This window comes from Muntiacus reevesi, chromosome 1 (genome assembly GCF_963930625.1).
Source record: "Muntiacus reevesi chromosome 1, mMunRee1.1, whole genome shotgun sequence".
NCBI classification, from domain to species: Eukaryota; Metazoa; Chordata; class Mammalia; order Artiodactyla; family Cervidae; genus Muntiacus; species Muntiacus reevesi.
The window spans coordinates 22796900-22821057 of NC_089249.1; the positions used below are offsets into that span (position 1 = coordinate 22796900).

The 24158-nt window shown below is 36.2% G+C and overlaps 1 protein-coding gene across 1 annotated transcript in view; it reads left to right on the plus strand.

Annotated features, from left to right (window-relative positions):
- The window catches only part of PKP2 (plakophilin 2), a 91133-nt gene extending 72813 nt beyond the window's left edge, over positions 1 to 18320 (plus strand). The window contains exons 10-13 of the mRNA XM_065939384.1: positions 4244 to 4397; positions 8485 to 8674; positions 11312 to 11399; positions 11530 to 18320. Coding sequence (XP_065795456.1) covers positions 4244 to 4397; positions 8485 to 8674; positions 11312 to 11399; positions 11530 to 11598 — 501 coding nt within the window. The 3' untranslated portion in view covers positions 11599 to 18320. The remainder of the gene's footprint in view (positions 1 to 4243; positions 4398 to 8484; positions 8675 to 11311; positions 11400 to 11529) is intronic.
- Positions 18321 to 24158: the final 5838 nt, after the last annotated feature.

The following is a 24158-nucleotide window of genomic DNA, read 5'->3' on the forward strand; positions in this document are numbered from 1 at the left end:
AGAAATCTAAGATTCCAGGAGAGTTCTGAGTCCAAAAGGAATCCAGGAAATGGAGATATCTTCACAACTGTTCTAATTATGTGAAGGCATTTAAAATCATACCTAACCTTAGACCAGTCCAGTCCCCTGAAAGGAGACTGTACTAAACTGGTATTAATCTGTACCCAAAGCTGTTGGAGTTGAACTTAAATAGAGATTTATAGGAGAAAATTATTAGCAGCATGGGACTGCTGCTATGATAATGATAGAGGACTCTTTATTCTTGATAAAGACTCTTTATTCTTGATATTTATTCAATAAGAGGACTGTATTCTTTTAAGTTGTGAGATGCTTTTTATTAAAGTTTTGACTTATATGTACTTCTTTTCTAATTATTGCACTCCCTGATTTTCTGTGTTAGATATATGATAAAAAGAATACTTGGCTTTGTCATTTATAAAAGGAATCACTGAAAAACATTAAAAACTGGCCATTAAACATAGTTCTAGAAAATACTCCGTCCATCTACCTGTGTTCATAACAGAGACATCACTGAAAATTGATGGCCATGTGTCTTAGATGGCAAAGAACCTGAACTGGACTGAATAGCTTCTAAAAGATAGAGTATGAAATTTTTATATAAAATATGACAGTAATTTCTTGTCAGTAAGAATACCTTAATGTAAACTTTATTAGCTCAAGTATAATGGCCATTATCTTTAAATGACACAAAAAACACAAAAAATATAAGGAAAGGGGATGGGATGATAAAATTTGCCCATTTAGAAAATTCTGTAAATACAATGTGAAGTATAAAGTATAATATCAATAACTTCTGGGGGTGTAGTGTACAGCATGGTGACTATAGTTAACAGTAACTGTATCAGTTCTCATCACAGAAGGAAAAAAATTGTGACTATGTGTGATGATGGGTGTTATCTAAACCTACTGTGGTAATTATTTCACAAATGTATATCAATACATGTATCAACTCATTATGTTGTATACAAATAAAACTAAAAAGTACATTGCACAAGTTAAAATCCATTGAAATAAGCAGTTTTCAAGTTTCTAAAACACTAAAGACACTTAATTTGATACCCACTGAAAAAAAACAAAACATATTTCTTATATCACACCTTACCCACAGATTAGTTCCAGCAGCAGTGCGATTTAAATGTGGAAGATAGAACAATAGAGATTCTAAATGTTAACATAGAATATCTTCATGACCTGAAATAGGGAAAGATTTCTTAACAGTAGACATAAAAAGCACATAAAAGTTTCATGAATTGATTATATAAAAATTAATAGCTTATGCTAGCAAACAAGCACAAGCTGGAATCAAGATTGCCAGGAGAAATATCAATAACTTCAGATATGCAGATGACTCCACCCTTATGCCAGAAAGCGAAGAAGAACTAAAGAGCCTCTTGATGAACATGAAAGAGGAGAGTGAAAAAGTTGGCTTAAAACTCAACATTTAGAAAGCCAAGATCATGGCATGTGGTCCCACTTCATGGCAAATAGATGGGGAAACAGTGGAAACAGTGACAGACTTTATTTTTGGGGGCTCCAAAATCACTGCAGATGGTGACTGCAGCCATGAAATTAAAAGACGCTTGCTCTTTGGAAGAAAAGCTATGACCAACCTAGACAGCATATTAAAAAGCAGAGACATCACTTTACTGACAAAAGTCCATACATTAAAAGCTATGGTTTTTCCAGTAGTCATGTATGGATGTGCCAGTTGGACTATAAAGAAAGCTGAGCACTGAAGAATTGATGGTTTTGAACTGTGGTGTTGGAGAAGACTCTTGAGAGTCCCTTGGACTGCAAAGCGATCCAACCAGTTCATCCTAATGGAAATCAGTCCTGAATATTCATTGGAAGGACTGATGCTGAAGCTGAAACTCCAATACTTTGGCCACCTGATGCGAAGAACTGATTCATTTGTAAAGACCCTGATGCTGGGAAAGATTGAAGGCAGGAGGAGAAGGGGACAACAGGGGATGAGATGGTTGGATGGCATCACTGACTCAATGGACAACAGTTTGGGTAAACTCTGGGAGTTGGTGATGGACATGGAGGCCTGGTGTGCTGCAGTCCATGCTGTCAAAAAGAGTCGGACTGACTGACTGAACTGAACTGATGCTAGCAAAAGACGGTAAAAAGGCAAAGCACAGAAGAGGAAAAGATTTTGATAACACATATAAGTAACAAAGGTTGGTATCTAGGAAATATTTTAAAAAAAAACTCATCAATTTAACAATGAAAGGATAGACAACCAAATTGAAAATGGACAAGAGATTTAAACAGGCATTTCACAAAACATAATCTAGAAATGGCCATTAAACATTTGTAAAGATGCTCAGCTTTGTTAGTAATCAGGACAATATGAACTAAAATTGCTATATGTAAATAGTTATAGCAGTCATTTTCACAAATTCCCTAAAACTGGAATATGAAATCTCTATTTGGTAAATCTCATTGCTTATTTTCCTTATGAGCAAATTCTCAAGGCCATTCCATGTCAGCCTCTCCCATTCCTTCAATGAATCAGAATTCATGTTTCCATAATCATTTTTATATACTAGACCTTGAGATGACAAAGAAAATGCTATGAAAGTGATAGAGCTCAATGGCAGTGACTCAGAAGAGCAGAGCTTTTGCATACGAGGAAAGATGTAGTTACTTAGATGGACCATTGGAAAGAGAGATGAATACCTCCATGTTCAAGGAGGAGGAGTTTTACAGAATCCTACAGAGGAAGGATTTTTCTCAGAGGAGAGAAAAGAATCTAATGGAATGTTCTGCAAATTAGTGAAAGACAAAGCGTAACTTTGGAATAAACATTGCAAAATAGTGGTTATTAAACTTCCATGAGATACTCATGGATATTTTGAGTATCTAATAAAAATGATAGATTCTTTCCTTGAGAAAGATTATTATAAACACAAAAATAATTTTAAGGACCTCCTGTTCCCTCCCTGAAACCAATCCTAGCTCCTATATTAACTCCTTCTCTGGAAGGTATAGTGGAGAATGTAAGGAGAACAGTCTGCAGGAGGTAGGGAAAGCAAGCAGTGTTAGGTAAGATAAACAGGAGATAGACACCCTCAAGAATGGTTAAGAATGTATGGATTTTTGGCACAGTGACCTAATATTAGCTTCAAATAAAAATACATCAAGTTGCAGACACAAGTTAAGGCCCCAGTATTGTTGGGGGTTTACGCTGATGCCAGGTAGGGCCTACTTGATACTCAGACCTGTGAAAGTAGGTGACCAGCCTGATTCCAAGTTAAGATTTGCTTCTGGTGGACTTAGACCTGAAACAAGAAACTTGCACATGCAGCCTCCCATACAGAGCATAGAGTTACAGGTAATCTGACTAGCCATATACTCCTTTCTTTTAAAGTCCAATATATCTTTCAGAATAAACTGGCTTTTTAGAAATGGATAAGTTTATTAAGATATATAAAATGCCAAAGTTTAAACTAGAGAAACAGAAAATATGAATAAGCCAACAGCCAGTAAATACATTTAAATAGTAATCAAAGACATCTCCCTATAAGATTTTTCTCAGCTCAGTTGGTTTATAGCTCAGTTCTACCAGAGCCACAAAGTTGAGAGTATTTTTGTATTATACACATAGTTTAAGAAAATAGAAAAAGGAAAAAAACAATAAATTTTATGACGTTAGTATAAATTTCATCCTAAAACATTCTTTTCACAACAATGAACTGAAAATGTGAGTAAAAAGCAGATTATGATGAAAAAGAAAGGAAAGGGAAAGACAGACCCATTTTATTTATGAAGTAAAGTGAAGTGAAGTCACTCAGTCATGTCCGACTCTTTGTGACCCCATGGACTGTAGCCCACCAGGCTCCTCGGTCCATGGAATTTTCCAGGCATGAATACTGGAGTGGGTTGCTATTTCCTTCTCCAGGGGATCTTCCCGACCCAGGGATCAAACCCAGGTCTCCCGCATTGTAGGCAGACTCTTTACCATCTCAGCTAAACTGATGCAAAAAACATTGTAGCTAACCAAATCCAATATTTTTATTTTAAAATACTGAATAAACTGTCTTTATCCAGTAATTGAAAACTTAATAAGAATTTGAAGCTAGCTTTTTAAACATGTTTACATCTTATATTATATAAACATCTTATATATTACAATCTCTAGTAATCTACAGAAACTTAGAAATTTTACCCCAAAATGAAATATCGTAGTATTTATAGGACATGTCTCACAAAACAGATGCCAACATCAGTAGCTCAGACGGTTGTCCAGAAGGAAAATGGCCTTCAGCACACACGAAAGATGCTGCATATTGGTGATCCAAGTGTGAAAAAGACTGCCGTCTCTCTGCTGAGGAATTTGTCTCGGAATCTTTCTCTACAGAATGAAATTGGTGAGTATAAATCTCTAGATGTAATGTGTCTGTATTGAAAATACAAATGCACTAAAACAAAAACATTGTCCTTATCCCATTCTTTTTACAATGATGAGTTGAAAGTGTGAATAAAAAGCAAAATGTGATCAATAGAACTGGGTTTCGTGTACCTAGACATCAAGAGTAGACTTTCACACTGGTCTCAAATAGGATTTTTCTTAGTATCCAACTTCATTTTTGTTCCAATTACTACTGGAGAAAAATTTTAAACCATACTAATAACGAACAAGGTAGGTAATATATATAATATTTCTTGGCCCTCAGCTATGCCATCCGATGAAGTCTTTTTTAAAGCATGTCTTTCAGAATGTTCTGTGTAATCTGCTTAAGCACCATCCTTCTAAAATATTAAATAAACACACACACACAGTGATTGTTCACTTAAGAAGCTTGGTCATTGTTATACTAGAAAAAATGGATGGACGGATAATCACAGAAAGAATGAGTCATTGAATATAGCAGATTTGGCATAGGTTTTAGAATAAATACGATAAAACACATTTGCTCCCTTTTTTGTAAGCCCGTATTATTGACAAAAATAATAACATGTTACCCTTTCAAATAACATAATTTTTTATTCATTTTCTTTATATCTGAATATGTAAATGTTTGTGAATTAAGTCAAAAGCTGTAAAATGAGATAATAGGATGATAATGCTAAAATTAATCATGCTTCCTAATGTTCCATAAATTAGTCATTTCAGACTACTTAAAATTCAGTTTTTCAGAAATTCCAGTATAGTTGTTTGTTTGTTTGTTTTTAATGAATTAGATTACTTTGGAATCTACACACAAACTCACACAGTGTGGTTGTGTTTTAATAATGTCATTTTCAAAGACAACCAACAGCACAACGTTGAACAGGAGGTCTCATACAATGGTTTTGTGCCCATTATAAATGCAGAGAGCCTGGAAATTTTTCAGTGAAATCTGAAAGAAACTTGCCAAAGGCAGTATCTCAAAATTATGAAAGTGTTCTCCTCATTGTCTTTTATGGACTTTTGTGCTGTACTTCAATCAGGTGTATTATCCTTTGATTTTTTTTTTTCTCTCAAATGAAATATTGACTCCATCTTTAGAACACAGCTGATGAGAAGAACTGTGCTCTACACACTGAGCCTGTGCCTTCAGGGCAGAAATGCTATTGTCTCAGGTTCCACCATCCTCCAGCTGTTAGGATAATAGAGCTGTAGCCCCACAAGTTACGAAAGGTGATTTCACTGATAAACCTCTCCAGGTTTTATGGACAATCATGAGAAGAGGCTTCAGTAAGATAAATGCAATTTTTGAATTCCATATTGGCATTATGTCAAATATGTAATTTGAGTAAAATAACCTGTCTTGATTTAGAGTATTAATAGCCAGGAAGAAACGAAAATCAGTTTGAAACATAAGCTTTTTGTTTTTCTTGAGATTTGTAGGCCAAGTAAAACTTTCCATGTGTTGACTTGGAATGAAGTCATCACATTTTACGTAGATTTACAGAAATAAACTTGAAATTATATTTTCTTAAAAACTTGAAGATAGGCAACTTGGCATGGTGACAGAATAACAGGTCTCATGCAGAAGACACTGATCTGTGTCTTCCAATGCTACTTTGCCACATGTCACCTTGGATAGTCATTTAAGTGCCCTAAGCTGAGTAAAATTAGTAATCACTATGAACAGTGTTTTTCCAGGGATCAGATAACCTAATGTATGTGAAGGCACCAGCATTAAATAAAGTCTCCCTCAACAATATGACATTGAGCTATGATCCTCCAATATCATGATAGGGCCCTTAATGTTATATTTCACTGTTGAAGATCTAATTTTAACTATCTCAAAGTGAATGTATTTACTCAGGTCCACAGGGTATGTGTGTGTGTGTATAAAGACAGAATGACCCTCCTTTACTATATTGTAATATTTAACTTTGTCATTGTAAGCAGTTACATTACTTTCCTAAGAAAAACAAACAAGATATAAAATGTTAAAGACTCTAATTTCTCTAATTCTCACTCCTCCTCAAACATAAGCCAAAGTTTCAACCATAAAATTGATCTGTAGAATTGAACGTTCTTGTTGGTCACACAGAGGCAGGAGAGCTGAAACTCTCAGCAGGGATCAGTCTCAGTCCGGGCAGCCTGGTCTCAGCCACCCATAGCTGCATCTGGCAGAGAGATCAGTTAGACATTTTCTGGTGTCATTGTCTCACACTTGTTTTCATGCTGTCAACCTAAATTCAGCAAAAGGAAAATCAGGTTCTCAAGGCTTTTCATTCTGTGTTTTACCTTTCTAAAAGGAGGAAACCTTCTGGTAATAACTCACATCTGTGGAGAACTTACTGTGTGCAGGGAACTGTGACACAGTTCACACATAGTAACTCATTTAATCCCTCAAAACAGTCCTGTGAAGTAAATACTATTATTATCCCATTTTACATATTGGGAAAATGTAGCATAGAAGAGGTTAAGTAGATTGCCCAGACCACACAGCCATGAAGTGGCAGAGACAGGACTAAAATTTTAGAAGTGTAGCTTCAGAGACTCAGCTCTGAGAGCCAACATTACGTTGTGATGCTTAGACAACATTGAAAAAGGAAGTGTTCAGGCCTTTGAGCAGAAGGTATGTTTTTCCTGTCAATCAGTTCCAGGTATTATCAAAGGAAGACATACAGTTCATTTCCTTTTATTGAATTTCTCTTTTAGGCATAGTGATCGATGTTGAAATCCAGAAATAAATACAATAATTATCCTCAAGAAACTCATGGTTCCATTTAGAATTCAGACATGCATGTAACTAATTATAGTCTGGTATTAGAGAGAGGGATTACCAGGTGGCACAGTGGTAAAGAACCTGCCTGCCAGTGCAAGAGATGCAAGAAAGACCCTCTGGAGTAGGAAGAGACAACCCATTCCAATAATTGTTCTTGCCTGAAAAATCCAATGGACATAGGGACCTGGCAGGCTACTGGTTCAGTGGGTCACAAAGAGTCAGATACAAGTGACTAAACACACACAGCACCAGTATTCTTTCCTGAAAATTTCTGAGGACAGAGGAGCCTGTTGAGTTACAGTCCATGAGGTCACAAAGAGTCAGATATGACTGAGCATGCATGCATGTATCAGAGAGAGAAGTGCAGTTCAAGGTGCCATGTAAACTCAAATGAAGAAACAATGAAGTTAGGCAGAAGTATTTGTACAACCATGATAAACACAGCACTTTGTTAAAGAGCTGTGAGCAACAACAAAAGCAATAGAAGCATGCTATCTTTCAAAGAGAGTCCAAAGTAGTTAGAGGTGGAGAAAAAAGAAAACCTCTCTTGTTACAATAGAAAAAGCTAAACAAAAACTCTGTAACCAGGATATTACATATGTAGTGAAAAAATAAATTTTAAATAATTTATCTTTTTTTAAATAATGTTGTTATTTTCACATTAAGGAAACTTTGGGTAGTACAGATAATTTTTAAAGAATATTTTGAGTTCACCATCAATATTGTAGAAAAATAAGTCCTATTAGTATTTTAGTGTATTTCTTCTCAGGTTTCTTCTGTATGAGTTTTCCTTTAAGTATATCAGTTATTTGCACATGAAATATTAATAAATATTTTCTTGTTATTATACATGCTTCATAGATATGTTTTGGGATGCATGAGATGCTTTGAAGACATGTTTTAATTAATCATAGTCATATAACTGGGATGTTTAGACTTTGTAAATTTTTCATTTTATATGACACTATAATAAAGATCTCTGCTTTTTCAGTTTTTAAAGTGATATCTTCAGGATGAATTCTCAAAAGTGAAAATACTGAATCAAAAAATGTGAATATTTAAAAAAAAATTTTGACATTGCTGTCAGATTGCTTTCTGGAAAGAGTTCCAGTGCGCTGAGCACATAATATCATATTGTTTAAAATCTTTTTCTTTTTGTAATTTGAATATTAAAATGGTTGCATCCTTTCATATTTGCTAACCAAATGTTTATTCTTAAATGTTATTGAGATCCTAAGGTTAAGAAACAATCTTTTTAATCAAGTGTTCTTTTTTCTTTCATTTGTAGCCAAAGAAACTCTACCTGATTTGGTTTCCATAATTCCTGACACAGTCCCAAGTACTGATCTTCTCATTGAAACTACAGCCTCTGCCTGTTACACATTGAACAATATAATCCAAAATAGTTACCAGAATGCACGGGATCTTCTAAACACTGGGGGCCTGCAGAAAATTATGACCATAAGCGCAGGTGACACGTAAGTCCTTTAGCACTGCCTGTCAATGTCTCCCCTTTCCCCCACCACCAATCCCATATATAAATAATGTAGTGAATGTTCAGTCTTTGAGTACCATGGCCAAAAAATAAGATTGTAAAGCTGGGCCAGATCATGTGGCCCAGTCCCTGGTGATCAGTTAAGTGAAAACCTGAATCCTCTAAGCCAAATAGTTGTTCATTCTCTACTGAAATATCCAGAAATAGTCAAACTTCATAACTTATCTGAGTCATGCATTCCAGCATTTTATTGACCTAATGAATTGTTTCCCAGAGCCATAGCTGTGATTTAGGAAGAGAAGAATGTAGGCAAATTGGAGTCCTATGAACAAAGAATGCCCTTATCCTTACTTAACTATGTGAAACCAGGGTCACCCCAGGAGGAGAAGTAGGAGGCAACATAACAAGAAGTTCTTGCTTCCTCAGTTTTCTTTATCACATCTCTTCCACCTCTTACTCTCTTTTGAAAGTAGAAAGTTTAATGCATGTAAGTCATCTCACGTCCTTGTTTCTATGTCTTTAAATACTCTCCATTTTTTTAAAAAAGATGAAGAAGAATGTAATTATTACTGTTAGTTAATTTACAGTGGTGGGATTCCAAGGAGGTATGAAGATTATTATTTTTTCTCTTTATACAATTCTGAATTGTTTGACTTGTTAAATAAAATTAGTTTTGTAAGTAACCATAAAAGAAAACCAATGTTATTATAGTTCAGACTCATAATGAGTTGCAAAGCAAATGGACTTTTGACTTGTCGTAGACAAACGTGTGCTTGGCTGCACAGGGGCTAGCATAGGGATCTGTGGTATCCTAGAATGAGCACATCCCTTCTCCCACAGCTCCACCCAATTTAGCCCCTTGTGCGTTGTGATTTCCCTCTGCAAAGTTCACAGGGAAGGGGGACTCCATTCAGAGTCACATGATTAAAAGAGCTCAGTTAGAATGTCAGTTTCCCAAAAACAGGGAATATTTACCTGCTCCCATGTAGCAGTTTCTCTGCCTTTGTGGAAAGTCATCTTTGACTTTCCTTTGTGGAAATAGTCATCCAAACTTCTAACCAAATCTCCATAGATGGTATGTGACTTTTTTTTAATATGAGTATTCAGATATCATAATAAGCACAAGGGAATATACCATCACTTTTGGAAATTTCTTGTAGCTTAGCCAGTTATGGGGTGTGCTGTTCTGTTACCTCTTTGTTGTACTGAGTATCCATTTGTAAGTTTGTCCTCACATGTTCTGTCTCAGAAAAAAAACCAACAAGGACACCCTCCCATTGAGTCTGCTTCCTTGCTAGAGTGTTGTATAGCTAACCCATAATTTATAGACTAGCCTGATAACCAATCATCAATTACATTTCCTCTTTGAGTAAATGAGTTCCAAGTGCCAAGTAATCAACTTACAAACAGATTTTGTAACACCTTTGCAATTTAAGAACTTTCAATAATAAATATTAGAGCTCCATAGCTTTCATGGATGTCCTAATACTTCAGTTATTAGCAAGTCACTCTGAAAAGCCCCTGAGATACTAAAGAATCTGTGAAGTGCTAATTTGACTTACCCTCCCTATTATGCTAGTAGCTAGCTATTGAATGAGCCCAGCATGGGCTTCCTCATACAGCTTTGCATTCTCTATTCTTGGTTGCATACTTACAAATTCCTATGATAGGAAAAATAAAATATTTTGTTTATTTGTTCAGAGAAGAAACTACAGTCAGGTGCTAATTCAAATGATAAAATTCAAGAGAAAAATATCTATGAAAGTAGTGACCTTTAGCCAGAAACTATAAGTTTGAGATGAATTTAAAAGAACATCAAAAACTAAGAACATATAATAATAATAATAAAGTTAAAACAAAAAAAAGTAAGAGGACGTCCCTGGCTGTCCAGTGGTTAAGACTCCACACGTCCAATGCAGGGAGCATGAGTTTGATCCCTGGTCAGGGAACTAGAATTCCCACATGCTGTGCAGTGTGGCCAAAAAAAAGTAAGGACAGTGTCAAAATCAGTGGTGACTCAGATTTATAACAGGAACACATTTTCCATTTGCTATACAAAAAAGCATAAATTTTTAAACTATTTTAAATGCTCCAGTAAGAATTTATTAATTTGAAAAAGATACATAACTCCTACATTCATGGAGTCACTAAGTCTAAGAGTTATACATATTTTTCAGTCATAAACTTTCAATGGTTGGCTCTATAAATATGCATTATAGACAGATATTTTCTAAAAATATAAAATGTAAATACAAATATAAATTTTATTCTATAAATTCAAGGATTTATAAAACTTTTAAGAATATATGCCTTATAAATATCAGGAAGGGCTTCCCTGGTGGCTCAGATGGTAAAGTATCTGTCTGCAAATTTGCTTTGTATCTATTTATTTGTTAGCACTTTGCTAGTGGTTTAAAAAGATTAAAAAAAAAAAGCGCCCACATGGCTCCTGCCTCCTAAAGCTCTCCATCCTAACCTCTTGTCATGGTGAGTGGCCTGACTTAATGGATGGCTCCTGAGCAACAGCAATTAAAGAAGATCTACAGAACATCCAAGGGTAACATCCAGAAGCCTCACACATTCTCACTGATCAGGGGAAATGTCCTTTTCTTATTTTCAGCTGTGCCTCCAGCAAAGCAAGTAAAGCTGCTTCTGTTCTCCTGTATTCTCTGTGGACCCACGCAGAGCTCCATAATGCCTACAAGAAGGTAAGAATGCTAAAAAGAGCCAGCTATTGTTGTCCCACTTGATTTGACCCTGGTGATAAGTTACTAAAACCTACATTGTCTTGTGTGTAAATGTTGTTACCTTTCACATTTCTGTTTGCTTGTCCCAAAGGCTCAGTTTAAGAAGACAGATTTTGTCAACAGCAGGACTACCAAAGCCTACCACTCCCTGAAAGACTGAGGAATGTGAAGAAGTGCTCTCAGAAATACGAACCTCTTCATCCTCAGTTACAAAGAGCCCCAAAGGAAAACACCTATTTTTCTACTTCCCAGCTTAAGAAACCTCAAAAAAGCATATCCTGTTTCTACACTTTTCTATTTCCATGGTCCTTGAATCCAGAAGACATTTGTGAGTTTGACACCAGTAGATACTGGCAACAGGCTCAATTTTACCCTCTACAAATAGTGGTCTTTTTGATCAGGGCTAATAGTGCATGACCTCCTGGAATCAAAATATGAATTTATATGGAATGGACATTAACAAAGTAAATAAGGAAGAAAGCTGTTGTATCACTAGGATTTTAAATTTTGACTTACGTTTATATTCCTTTTCTGATTTCCATGTTTTGTTACTCACATGTGTGTTGTTTCACCATTGAGCCATGAGTGTACTGTTCTGCAGTGCTGAAACAGAAACAAGAAATATTTGTGGAGTTGTCCAGGAGAAAATATAATGGCAACACTGCCGGTTTGTTTACTTTGTGCTTGTTTTTATCCTCTTGGATTTTTTTCTTGGCTTTTCAATAAATGTAAGAAATTTAGATCACAGAGCATGCATGACTATAAGAAGAAGAAATTGAAAGGAAGTGATCATAGAAAATTTTTTAAATCTTTTCTACAGTTTGAAATTTGGTGTTCCCTCTAAATAATAAATAGGATTTTTACTCAAGGAAACACTTCACCTATAACAACACTATTAAATGCAAATTTCTCCTGACAGTAGTATTCACGATACTGTTTCCTGGACGTTAGCCACTGCAATGAGCTGGTGAAGAATGAACTTTACTGTTTGGCTACAGAAGGAACCTAGATCTGTCAATCTGTTGGATCAGCCAGGGCCATGAAAACCCAGCTCATTTTAATGAATTACATTATCAACCAGCCTACTTTGCCTAAAATTTTAAAAATAGCACAGAACCACTAAGTCTTATGTGATCTTCCTTAAGCCATTATTTTAAGTCAAGAAAACACTAGAGAAGAAAAATGAAATTATGTTGAGGAAAAAAATATTGTCTAGGCCATCCAGAAATGATATGAAAAATGCTAGCATTTAAAAGTTGACAGCATCATCTATTGGAGTCTATATTAAGTGTTATTTTAACTGGACTATGATTAATACCACTCAGATAGAATTAGTCTTCTTAACCATAATTCTGTTATATTTTTCTTTTTAAAAAGAATCTGACAATATTTACTTCAAGAAGTAAGAAGGGAAAAAATCCTTCAGCTCCTTTTGGCCACCAAAGTGTGATAGGAAATAAATTGCCACTTTCAATTTGAATGTGTACTTAAGTCTTTTATATTTGGAACTTAAATTCTTTCCATTTCAAAAGCTCAGTGAAGAAGACTAAGGTTACTACTTCAAAATGAAATTATTTAGATACCAATTTTTAAAACGCTGAAGAGAGAAATCTTCTCTTTTTCTAAAATTCTAATGATAAACATTTGGAGTATATTTATTCCTCCAGATAATTAATGTATATTTTAGAAATTTCTGTGCTTTTAAGGCATAGTAGAGCCTTCAATAATATTAAACATATAATGAGGCAAAAATAGCATTGCCTGCCTTGGTAGCTGGGTATATGTGACTTATTTGTGTATCTTGGTATCTGTGGTATGATTGACATGATGTTTGAGTATTTGACTTATGAAGTTCAACTTTAATTGCTAAGAGTGTAATAAGAAATATAATTGCTTCTATTTCTCCCCTAATTAGTCCTAAATTCTTTTCCAAGAAACACTTCCTGTAAGAAAGATGGGAGTAACTAGTGACTAAAGACGGAGAGACATACAAATCTAGATATTGTTAGATTTTAGTAAATTGAGTGGGTCTTCGACCATGAGAAGATAGACTATGTTTGATCCCCAAGTTCTACTTTGTTTACAAAAACCTCAGTACTTTACTGTCTATGAACACTTCCGAGGGAGGTCCGTATGCAGCTGAATATCACTTTGATCACAGGGCTATATACATACGCAAAGCTTTTCTTCTTTTCTGTGTGTCTGAGACTGTGTCCATGTCATCAAAGGGACTGAGTTGGACCTCTGCACTTATTTCTGCTAAGAGATCTAAAGGCCTTGTTGCTTTGTCAAGAATTCTTCATGATTTTCTGAAATGGGGGAGGTTGCTGCCCTGGATTTCTATTAAATGGAAACATTGTTTATACTTGATGGAAGTAACCAAAGGGTTATCTGACAAGATAAAGAGGGGATTAATGTGTCAAATGGGAAAATAAGCAACATGAGTAGATAAACCATAAAACCAATCTAATCACCCTATAAAAGAGCAATTCTTTAGAAGAAAGAAGGAAATGGAGGGGAGATATATATATAAAAACATGTATATATAATTTACATACTATAGTTACAAATGAAACTTCCTCTAAATAAAGTGCATGGAGTGAGGACTTCAATATGTATATACTTTGAACAAAATTGCAGAAGCTTCAAGTCACAAAATCTGAGGATTAGGAGCGAATTTAGAGAACATCTGGTCGCGAATTTAGAGAACATCTGGTCAAGTCCTCTTTAGAATATCTTCTTGTATCAGAAAAGATTCAGTTCTTATTAAGAGGACAGAGAAGAAAAATGTGCAATCATTTATTCAGTTAATGCCCAACATGACCCTGTAACTGGCCCATCTTAAGATTCAGTAACTTATATTTTAAAGTATTTGTTGTAGGAATGAAAATAGATTAAAAAGGAAACAAACTTTTCAAAATAAAATTCTACTTTAATGTTTTATTTATAGTAATACTGACAGTTTCACCTCTTAAGAAATAAACTTCAACCCTTTAAGGACTATGAGTAAAAGGAAAACTTTTTTATGGTCTATTCAGGAGAGAAAAATCAAAATACCACATATTGGCATAGGAGTTGTTTAAAATTTGTTAAGGGGAAAGCATTCTAAAAGTCATAGTCTGAAAGACAGTTGTTTAAAAAACAGCAGTATTCAGCCTGGAAGAAGAGTGTCACGTTATCTATCTTTAAATATCTGAAAGACCATTGTGTAGAAGATGACATGGTCTTCTTCTGACAGAGTAGAGGACAGACTAGGGTTAGTAGGGGGAGGCTTGTGTGACTATCTTTGACTGAACAAGAATGGACATATGTTGAGCGTTTCTCACAGCCTCCTCATAAAGTATATACTTTTTTATTTTCTTTTTACATTTTCAATGTGAAAATAACCTGAAGCAGAGAAAGGTTAGGTTACATTCCAAAGTGGCTTAGTTGGAAAATGCAGAGGGGCCATGTGAATCCAGGTGAGATGGCTTCTCTCTGGGGTTTCCCTGGGAGCCAAGAATGCAAGACTCTGTCTTCACTCTGGGGAAATGAGGGGCTCCTTTTGGTTTGTCTCTTGGCCAGTTAAGAGGACTTATTCTAGGACCAGCCACCTTGAACTCAAATTGCGGTTGCTCCACTTGCTGGGAGGGTAAGGGTTAGGCTTAGTTGCGGTAAAGTCCTTACTCTCTCTGAGCCTCAGCTTTCCTTCTCTGTTAATACGTGAATGATAGGGGTAGTTACCTCATGGGATCCCTTTAAGGATTGAATGTTTTCATAATTATAAAGCACTTAATGCCTGACAGTATCTACACAATAAACACTGACTAAATTATTTGGAGTTTTCTGTTTGGATGGGCCTTTGTTTTGCTTTTTTAATCTATTTGTTTGAATTTCTCTTTTCAGATAGGTTGATTTAGATAAAAGCCCAATCTTCCTCCCCCCAGTCAACCATTTTATACACACACATAGACACTTATTGACTCATTCCTCAGAAGGCCAGGTAGAATGAGGAAGATAAATATTGCCCAGACAAGTATTCCTCAAAGTCTGTTCTTCAGAACACAGGTTCTTTGGGGGTATTTATACATGTTATGTGATAAGAAATAGCCTATACTTAATAAGTTTGAAGATGGCTGAGTTATACAAAGATTGAAAAGATCTAGATTACAAGATTTCTCAGAGTCCCTAATATGCAGCATGCATTGTGAAATCTCCAAGAAGGAATAGAGTATGCTGCATGTTGCCAATCTTTTTGAATCAATAAACCCCTTTTTTTCCAGATGATTCTTGAAGCTGTGTCTCTGCTGTAAACACTGTGACATCAGTGATCTGAGCCATAGTCAAGAGGGGAAAGGGCATTTATCTTATTCGCAGTCTAGCCCGGGCTTCCCTGGTGGCTCAGTGGTAAAGAATCTGCCTGCAATGCAGGAGACACAGGTTCAATCCTTGGACAGGGAAAATCTCCTGGAGAAAGAAATGGCAACCCACTCCAGTATTCTTGCCTGGGAAATCCCATGGACAGAGGAGCCTGGCAGACTATAGTCCATAGGGTCACAAAACAGTCAGACATGACTTAGCCACTAAACAACACAACAGTGTAGCTCAGTTCATCTAGCTAAAGCCTGGACTACTGGTAAATCAGACCTGGGCCTAATCATGATTTAGTAAAACCTGAAAATGAGTCATTTCAATTTAGGATTAGTTCCTGAACATTTTGTCTTATTCCCACCTGGAGTGCTGCATCTATGGATGGAAAGACAACTCAGGAGGTATAGATAAGTCCAGAGAAACAGGTTGAGGCAGCCACAGACATTCCTTCATCTTGACTGATCAGACCTTTAAAAATCCCACTTCAAGAGGCAATTAATTCTCTCAGAAGCCTGAATTTTGCTTATAAGCTGCTAACATACATCTGGCATTTTTATTTTGAATAAAAATGAAGTCCAAAATGTTGCAGATTTTCTTTGAACCATTGCAGGGTGTTTTCTTATGTTTAAAAGAAGTTAGGGATTTCCATTTTCATTTAGAGTATCTTTCAACATACATACACTGAACACTTATTCCTAGAGCTGTGGACCAGTGAGATGTACCTTTCTAAGGAAGCACTCACAGCTCTTGATGGAACTGACTTCACTGTGACACCGTCACAGTTTATAGTGCCCTTTGATCCACCTGGGAAATGAGGAGTCATCAACTGTGTAGTGAGAGTTAAGGCACTCTAGACCTATACAGGTCTTCTGGAAAAGATCTCTCATAAAACAAGAAATGATTAGTGTGAGAAGCAGAGAATTATTAAGAAAATACTTTTGTTTTAGCCAAAATGGGTGAAGTCAGAATTGACAGCCTCTATAAGAGGAGTGAGTGAAAACTAGTATTTTTGAAAATTGACACTATTTTCCTCAGGAACTTGTTTCTTTTACTCCTTGCTCAAATTGGAGATTTTTGCAGTCATAAATTTAAAAGATAGAAGTAATCTATTTTAGTGGTATTTTCAAAACAGATTTTTAAAAGAGTTAGGTGTGAACATATTAATAGCATAATAAATCAAAACAGATTTTTAAAAGAATTAAGTGTGAACATATTAATAACATAGTAATATATTCCCACTTTTGGTGGCTCATATCTAAAGTGACCCAACTCCTCATCTCAGGTGGTGTTTCTCCTGTTTCAGTTTATCACTTAAAATGCTTCATTTTACAGTTAGCAAGAAAGTTCAACTCAAAATGGTTTAGGTAGTAAATGTTTTTTTGTCTAAGAAACAGAAATGTCAGGTTTAGGCTCAGATTTGGTTATTTAGAGATTGATTGCAGTCATCAAGAACTCAGATTCCTTCCATTTGCCTGCTGGGTCATTGTCACTGTATCAGATTTTGTCTCTAGGTTGATTTCTTCATTTTAACAAAATGGTACAGCAATTCCAAACACCTCATCTTCACAGAGCCATGTTGAAAGGCCAGAAAAGTAAGCATTCTTTTCTTGCATTCTTCTTTTTAAATAAAGAAAAATTTCCCAGAAGTTTCCATCAGACATCATTCATACTGTCCAGTATTAGATCACACATCAATTCCTAACTCAATTCATGGCAAGAAAAATGAAATTACAATTCGTTTATTAAACCAATCATATTTCACCAAAGGCAGGGGCCACCTTCCCTAGGACTCATGAATGGTGACTACTTGAAAAAAATCAGTGTTTTATTGAGCAAGGAAAAAGGGGGCTGCAGAATAGTCAACCAGCATTGCCTGTCCTATGTAGAGACACTCAAAAAGAATTCAACAATTTTAGCAAACTGATTTCATCTGACTTTCAAGGTAAGTGTTCTTTCAAATGCTACAGATTATCAACTATGGCTGTTTCATTGTATTCAGGACAAAGTTCATGAAAATTTATGGTTAAAGAATGATAGGTGAGCTAAGAGCTGCAGTTAAACCAAAAATCATGGTTTCAAGGAGAACAATAAAAGAAGATGATGTGCAATTAAACTACAGGGATGGAATAAAGTCATTTGAGAAACTACTGTGCCTCTTTTTTCATTCCTTACTTTTCTTGACAGCTGCCACTCCTCACCTTTAACTAATTATGGAACACAAGCTGTACCTTCATTGAGCAGATTACCTTGGAAGAAAGGTGGCTTGAGCATGAGCTGTTTGGATAATCTCGTTACTTCAATGAGACATTAGTTTAGCTGAGTAGAGAATGGGGTTTGGATTCTAACTTTACTTCTCAATGACTGTGTGACTCTGGAGAGTTACTTTAACTTTCTGAATGTCAATTTTACCTCATTGATAAAATGGAGTTGAAACTTATTGATTATAAGATTGTTGAGGAAATAAACTAACATGATGTTTCCAAATGTCTGGCTCCTGCTTAATAAAACATAGTGATTGTTGTTGTTCATTTACTAAGTGTGTCTAACTCTTTGCAACCCCGTGGACTGTAGCACACCAGGCTCTGTCCTCCATGATCTCCCAGAGTTTGCTCAAATTCATATCCATTGAGTCAGTGATACCGTCTAAACATCCCATCCTTTGCCGCCCTCTTCTCCTGCCTTCAGCATCAGGGTCTTTTCCAATGAGTTGGCTGTTTGCATCCGGTGGCCAAAGTATTGGAGCTTCAGCATCAGTCCTTCCAATGAATATTCAGGGTTGATTTCCTTTAGGATTGACTGGTTTGATCTTGAAGTTCAAGCAACTCTCAAGAGTCTTCTCCAGCACCACAATTCCAAGGCATCAGTTCTTCAGCATTCAACCTGCTTTATGGTCCAGCTCTCACATTCTTACAGGACTACTGGAAAAAACATAGCTTTGAGTATATGGATTTTTGATGGCAAAGTGATATCTCTGCTTTCTAATACACTGTCTAGGTTTGTCATAGCTTTCTTTCCAAGGAGCAAGTGACTTTTAATTTCATGGCTGCAGTCACTATCCAAAGTGATTTTGGAGCCCAAGAAATAAAATCTGTCATTGCTTCTACTTTTCCCCCTTCTTTTTATCCATGCCATGAAGTGATGGGACCAGATGCCATGATCATACTTTTTTGAATGTTGAGTTTTAAGCCAGCTTTTTCACTCTCTTCTTTCATCCTCATCAAGAGGCTCTTAAGTTCCTCTTCACTTTCTCCCATCAGAGGGGTATCATCTGCATGTCTGAGGCTGTTAATGTTTCTCTCAGCAGTCTTGATTCCAACTTGTGATTCATCCAGTCCAGGATTTCGCATGATGTACTCTGCATAGAAGTTAAATAAGCAGGGTGACAGTATACAGTCTTGTTGTTCTCATATCCCAATTTGGAACCAGTTTGTTGTTCCATGTCCAGTTCTAACTGTTGCTTCATGGCTCGCATACAGGTTTCTCAGGAGATGTATAAGATGGTCTGGTATTCCTATCTCTTGAAGAATTTTCCAGATTGTTGTGATCCACACAGTCAAATACTTTAGCAAAATCAATGAGCAGAAGTAGATGTTTTTCTGAAATTCCCTTTCTTTCTCCATGTGTGATCCAACAAATGTTGGCAGTTTGATCTCTGGTTCCTCTGCCTTTTCTAAACCCATCTTGTACATATGGAAGGTTCACATACTGTTGAAGCCTAAGTTGAAGGATTTTGAGCATTCCCTTACTAGCATGTGAAATGAGCAACTGTGCAGTAGTTTGAGTATTCTTTCTCATTGCCTTTCTTTAAGACTGAAGTGAAAACTGACCTTTTCTAGTTCTGTATAATATTTATTTATTTGGGAATACCAGACCACCTTACATGTCTCCTCAGAAACTTGTATATATATTTATATGTGTGCTTAGTCACTCAGTCATGTTGTACTCTTTGTGATCCCATGGACTGTAGCCCACCAGGCTCCTTTGACCATGGGGATTCTCCAAGCAAGAATATAGGAGTGGGTTGCCATGCCCACCTCCAAGGGATCTTCCCAACCCAGGGATCGAACCCAAGTCTCCAGCATTGCATGCAGATTCTTTATGCTCTGAGCTACTAGGAAAGCCCATATTTAAATATATTTATTTATAAATAATTTATAATATAAATAATTATAATATAAAATTATAAAATATATAAATATTAATGCAAATAATTATAAATTATTTTTATAACATATAATTTTGTTATTTAAATAATAATGAATAATTTTTTAAATAAGAGGTACAAACTTCCAGTTTTAAAGGAAATAAGACATGAGCATAAAATGCACTGTGTGGGAAATACTGGCAAAAACTATATAATATCTTCAGTGACACTGTAACAACTTATTTTGGTGATCACTTTGAAACGTATAGAAATACTGAATCATATTGTGTCTTAAGAATTAACATCACTGACTCGATGGACATGAGTTTGAGTAAACTCCGGGAGTTGGTGATGGACAGGGAGGCCTGGCGTGCTGCAGTTCATGGGGTCGCAAAGAGTTGGACGTGACTGAGTGACTGAACTGAACTGAACTGAACTGAAGAACTAACATAATGTTGTAAGTCAAATTATACTTCAAAAACAAACATAGAAAAAGAGATCAGATTTGTGGTTACTATAGGCAGGGGTGGGAGAAAGGGGAATTGAATGAAGGCAGTCAAAGGTACAAACTTCCAGATACAAGAAAAATAAGTACTAAGGTTATAATTTATAACATATAGAGTTAACATGGCCAAATGTCATATATGAAAATTGCTAAGAGAATAAATCCTAGTTCTCGTCACAAGAATAAAATTTTTTTCTATTTTGTACCTCTATGAGATGATGGATGTTCACTAAACTTAATATCACTTCATGATATACATAAATCAAATTAGTATTCTGTATACCTTAACTTATACTGTATGTCAGTTATATTTCAATAAAACTGGAAAAATAAGAAACCACTATGCAATGTCACCTCATTGTTAGAGTGGCTGTGAGTGCTAAATCACTTCAGTCATGTCTGACTCTGTGTGACCTATGGACTGTAGCCCACCAGGCTTCTCTGTCCATGGGATTCTCCAGGCAAGAATACTGGAGTGGGTTGCCATGCTCTTCTCCAGTTAAAATGGCCATCACCTAAAGAAAGATAAGAGATAACAATTTCTTTTGTGAATGTGGAGAAAAGGGAACCCTGTACACTGTCGATGGGATAAATTGATACAACTCATATAAAACAGAAATGAGGATCCTCAAGACATTAAAAATAGAATTACACAGTTCAGTTCAGGCAGTTCCGTTCAGTCACTCAGTCATGTCCGACTCTTTGTGACCCCATGAATCGCAGCATGCCAGGCCTCCCTGTCCATCACCAACTGGAGTTCATTCAAACTCATGTCCATCAAGTTGGTGATGCCATCCAGCCATCTCATCCTCTGTCGTCCCCTTCTCTTCCTGCCCCCAATGCCTCCCAGCATCAGGGTCTTTTCCAATGAGTCAACTCTTTGCACGAGGTGGCCAAAGAATTCGAGTTTCAGCTTCAGCATCAGTCCTTCCAATGAACACCCAGGACTTATCTCCTTTAGGATGGACTGGTTGGATCTCCTTGCAGTCCAAGGGACTCTCAAGAGTCTCCTCCAACATCACAGTTCAAAAGCATCAGTTCTTCAGTGCTCAGCTTTCTTCACAGTCCAACTCTCACATCCATACATGACCACAGGAAAAACCATAGCCTTGACTAGACGGACGTTTGTTGACAAAGTAATGTCTCTGCTTTTTAATATGCTATCTAGATTGGTCATAACTTTCCTTCCAAGGAAGAAGCGTCTTTTAATTTCATGGCCGTAGACACCATCTGCAGTGATTTTGGAGCCCCCCAAAATAAAAGTCTGCCACTGTTTCCACTGTTTCCCCCATCTATTTCCTATGAAGTGATGGGACCAGAAGCTGTAATCTTAGTTCTCTGAATGTTAAGCTTTACACCAAATTTTTCACTCTCCTCTTTCACTTTCATCAAGAGGCTCTTTAATTCTTCTTCACTTTCTGCCATAAGAGTGCTGTCATCTGCATATCTGAGGTTATTGATATTTCTCCCAGCAATGTTGATTCCAGCTTGTGCTTCTTCCAGCCCAGCGTTTCTCATGATGGACTCTGCATATAAGTTAAGTAAGCAGGGTGACAATATACAGCCTTGACGTACTCCTTTTCCTATTTGGAACCAGTCTGTTGTTCCATGTCCAGTTCTAACTGTTGCTTCCTGACCTGCATACAGGTTTCTCAGAAGGCAGGTCAGGTGTTCTGGTATTCCCATCTCTTTCAGAATTTTCCACAGTTTATTGTGATCCACACAGTCAAAGGCTTTGGCATAATCAATAAAGCAGAAGTAGATGTTTTTCTGGAACTCTCTTGCTTTTTCAATGACAGACCGAATTTTGGCAATTTGATCTCTGGTTCCTCTGCCTTTTCTAAAACCAGCTTGAACATCTGAAAGTTTACGGTTCAAGTATTGTTGAAGCCTGGCTTGGAGAAATTTTGAGCATCACTTTACTAGCGTGTGAGATGAGTGCAATTGTGTGGTAGTTTGAGCATTCTTTGGGATTGCCTTTCTTTGGGATTGGAATGAAAACTGAACTTGTCCAGTCCTGTGGCCACTGCTGAGTTTTCCAAATTTGCTGGCATACTGAGTGCAGCACTTTCACAACATCATCTTTCAGGATTTGAAATAGCTCAACTGGAATTCCATCACCTCCACTAGCTTTGTTCATAGTGATGCTTTTAAGGCCCCCTTGACTTCACATTCCAGGATGTCTGGCTCTAGGTGAGTGGTCATGCCATCATGATTATCTGGGTCGTGAAGATCCTTTTTGTACACTTCTTCTATGTATTCTTGCCACCTCTTCTTACTATCTTCTGCTTATGTTAGGTCCATACCATTTCTGTCCTTTATCAAACTCATCTTTGCATGAAATGTTCCCTTCGTATGCCAGCAATTCTACTTCTGAGAATATATTCAAAGAAAATGAAAACACTAGCTCAAAAAGTTATCTGCTGCCCCATATTCATGGCAGCATTATTTACAATAATCAAGACAGATAAGGAACCTAATTCATCATTGGATGAATTGATAAAGAAGCTGTGATACATGTAGATACTATACACATATACTATGAAATATTATTCATCCATGAAAATGAGGAAAACCTATCATTTGCAACAACATGGACAGATGGTAAAGGTATTATACTGAGTGAAATAAGTCAGACAAAGACAAATAGTGCATGATCCCACTTGTATGTGGAATCTTTTTTAAAAAGAACAAGCAAACTCATAGAAAAAGAAACCAGATTTATGGTTACCTTAGGTAGAGGTTCAAGGGAGAGAAAGTGTAGGAAGGTGGTAGAAAGGTATAAACTTCCAGTTATAAATAAATATTATGGTATAATGTACAACATGATGACTATAGTTAATACTTCTGTGTGATATATAGAAAAGTTAAGAGTATATCCTATGAGTTTTCATCAAAAAAATTAATTTTTCCCTTTCTTTTTTTTTTCTTTTCTTTGTATTGTATGTTTATGAGAAAAGGGATATTTGCTGAATATATTTCACAATATATTTCAAAATATATGTAAATCAACCCATGATTCTGTATGCCTAAAACTTAAACAATGATCAATTATTTTTCAATAAAACTGGAAAAAAGTAGAATCCTTATAAGAAATGGCAGAAGGTAGCCTTAATAATGGTCCTCAGACTTGAAAGGTTTTTGCCAAAAACAGTAACAATCTAGTATTTTTCTTGGGTTCAGAACAAGAAAACTCCCCTTTTGAATGCTCAGTGTTAGCAAATAAACCTGTTACATTTCCTTATGACCCTTTGTACAACATATTGTGATGTCATCTATAGTTTCCTTGGTCTGTACACTAACTGATGTTTATTGGCCTTCTCAATGTTAAGAATTTCACAGTGAAAAGATGATTTATAATCTGCTTCCCTCTTCATACTGTAATATGAAATACAAAGATAATGATATGGAACATGCGTATGTGAGCTCCATGCTGAAAGTTTGCATTTTCTTAGCCAGGAAGATCCCTGTTAAAGGCCATTTCCAGGACTAAAAAGAATTCAGGCTGAGACCTCCCCTAGGATGATATCCCTCTTAAGACAGGATTGACTGAGCCACACCCCAACATGGCACTTGAGAAAGATTTTAATCTTTTTAATCAGGATCGATTATACAGTGGAAGTAGGAAATAGATTTAAGGGACTAGATCTGATAAACAGAGTACCTGATGAACTATGGACAGAGGTTCATGACATTGTACAGGAGACAGGGATCGAGACCA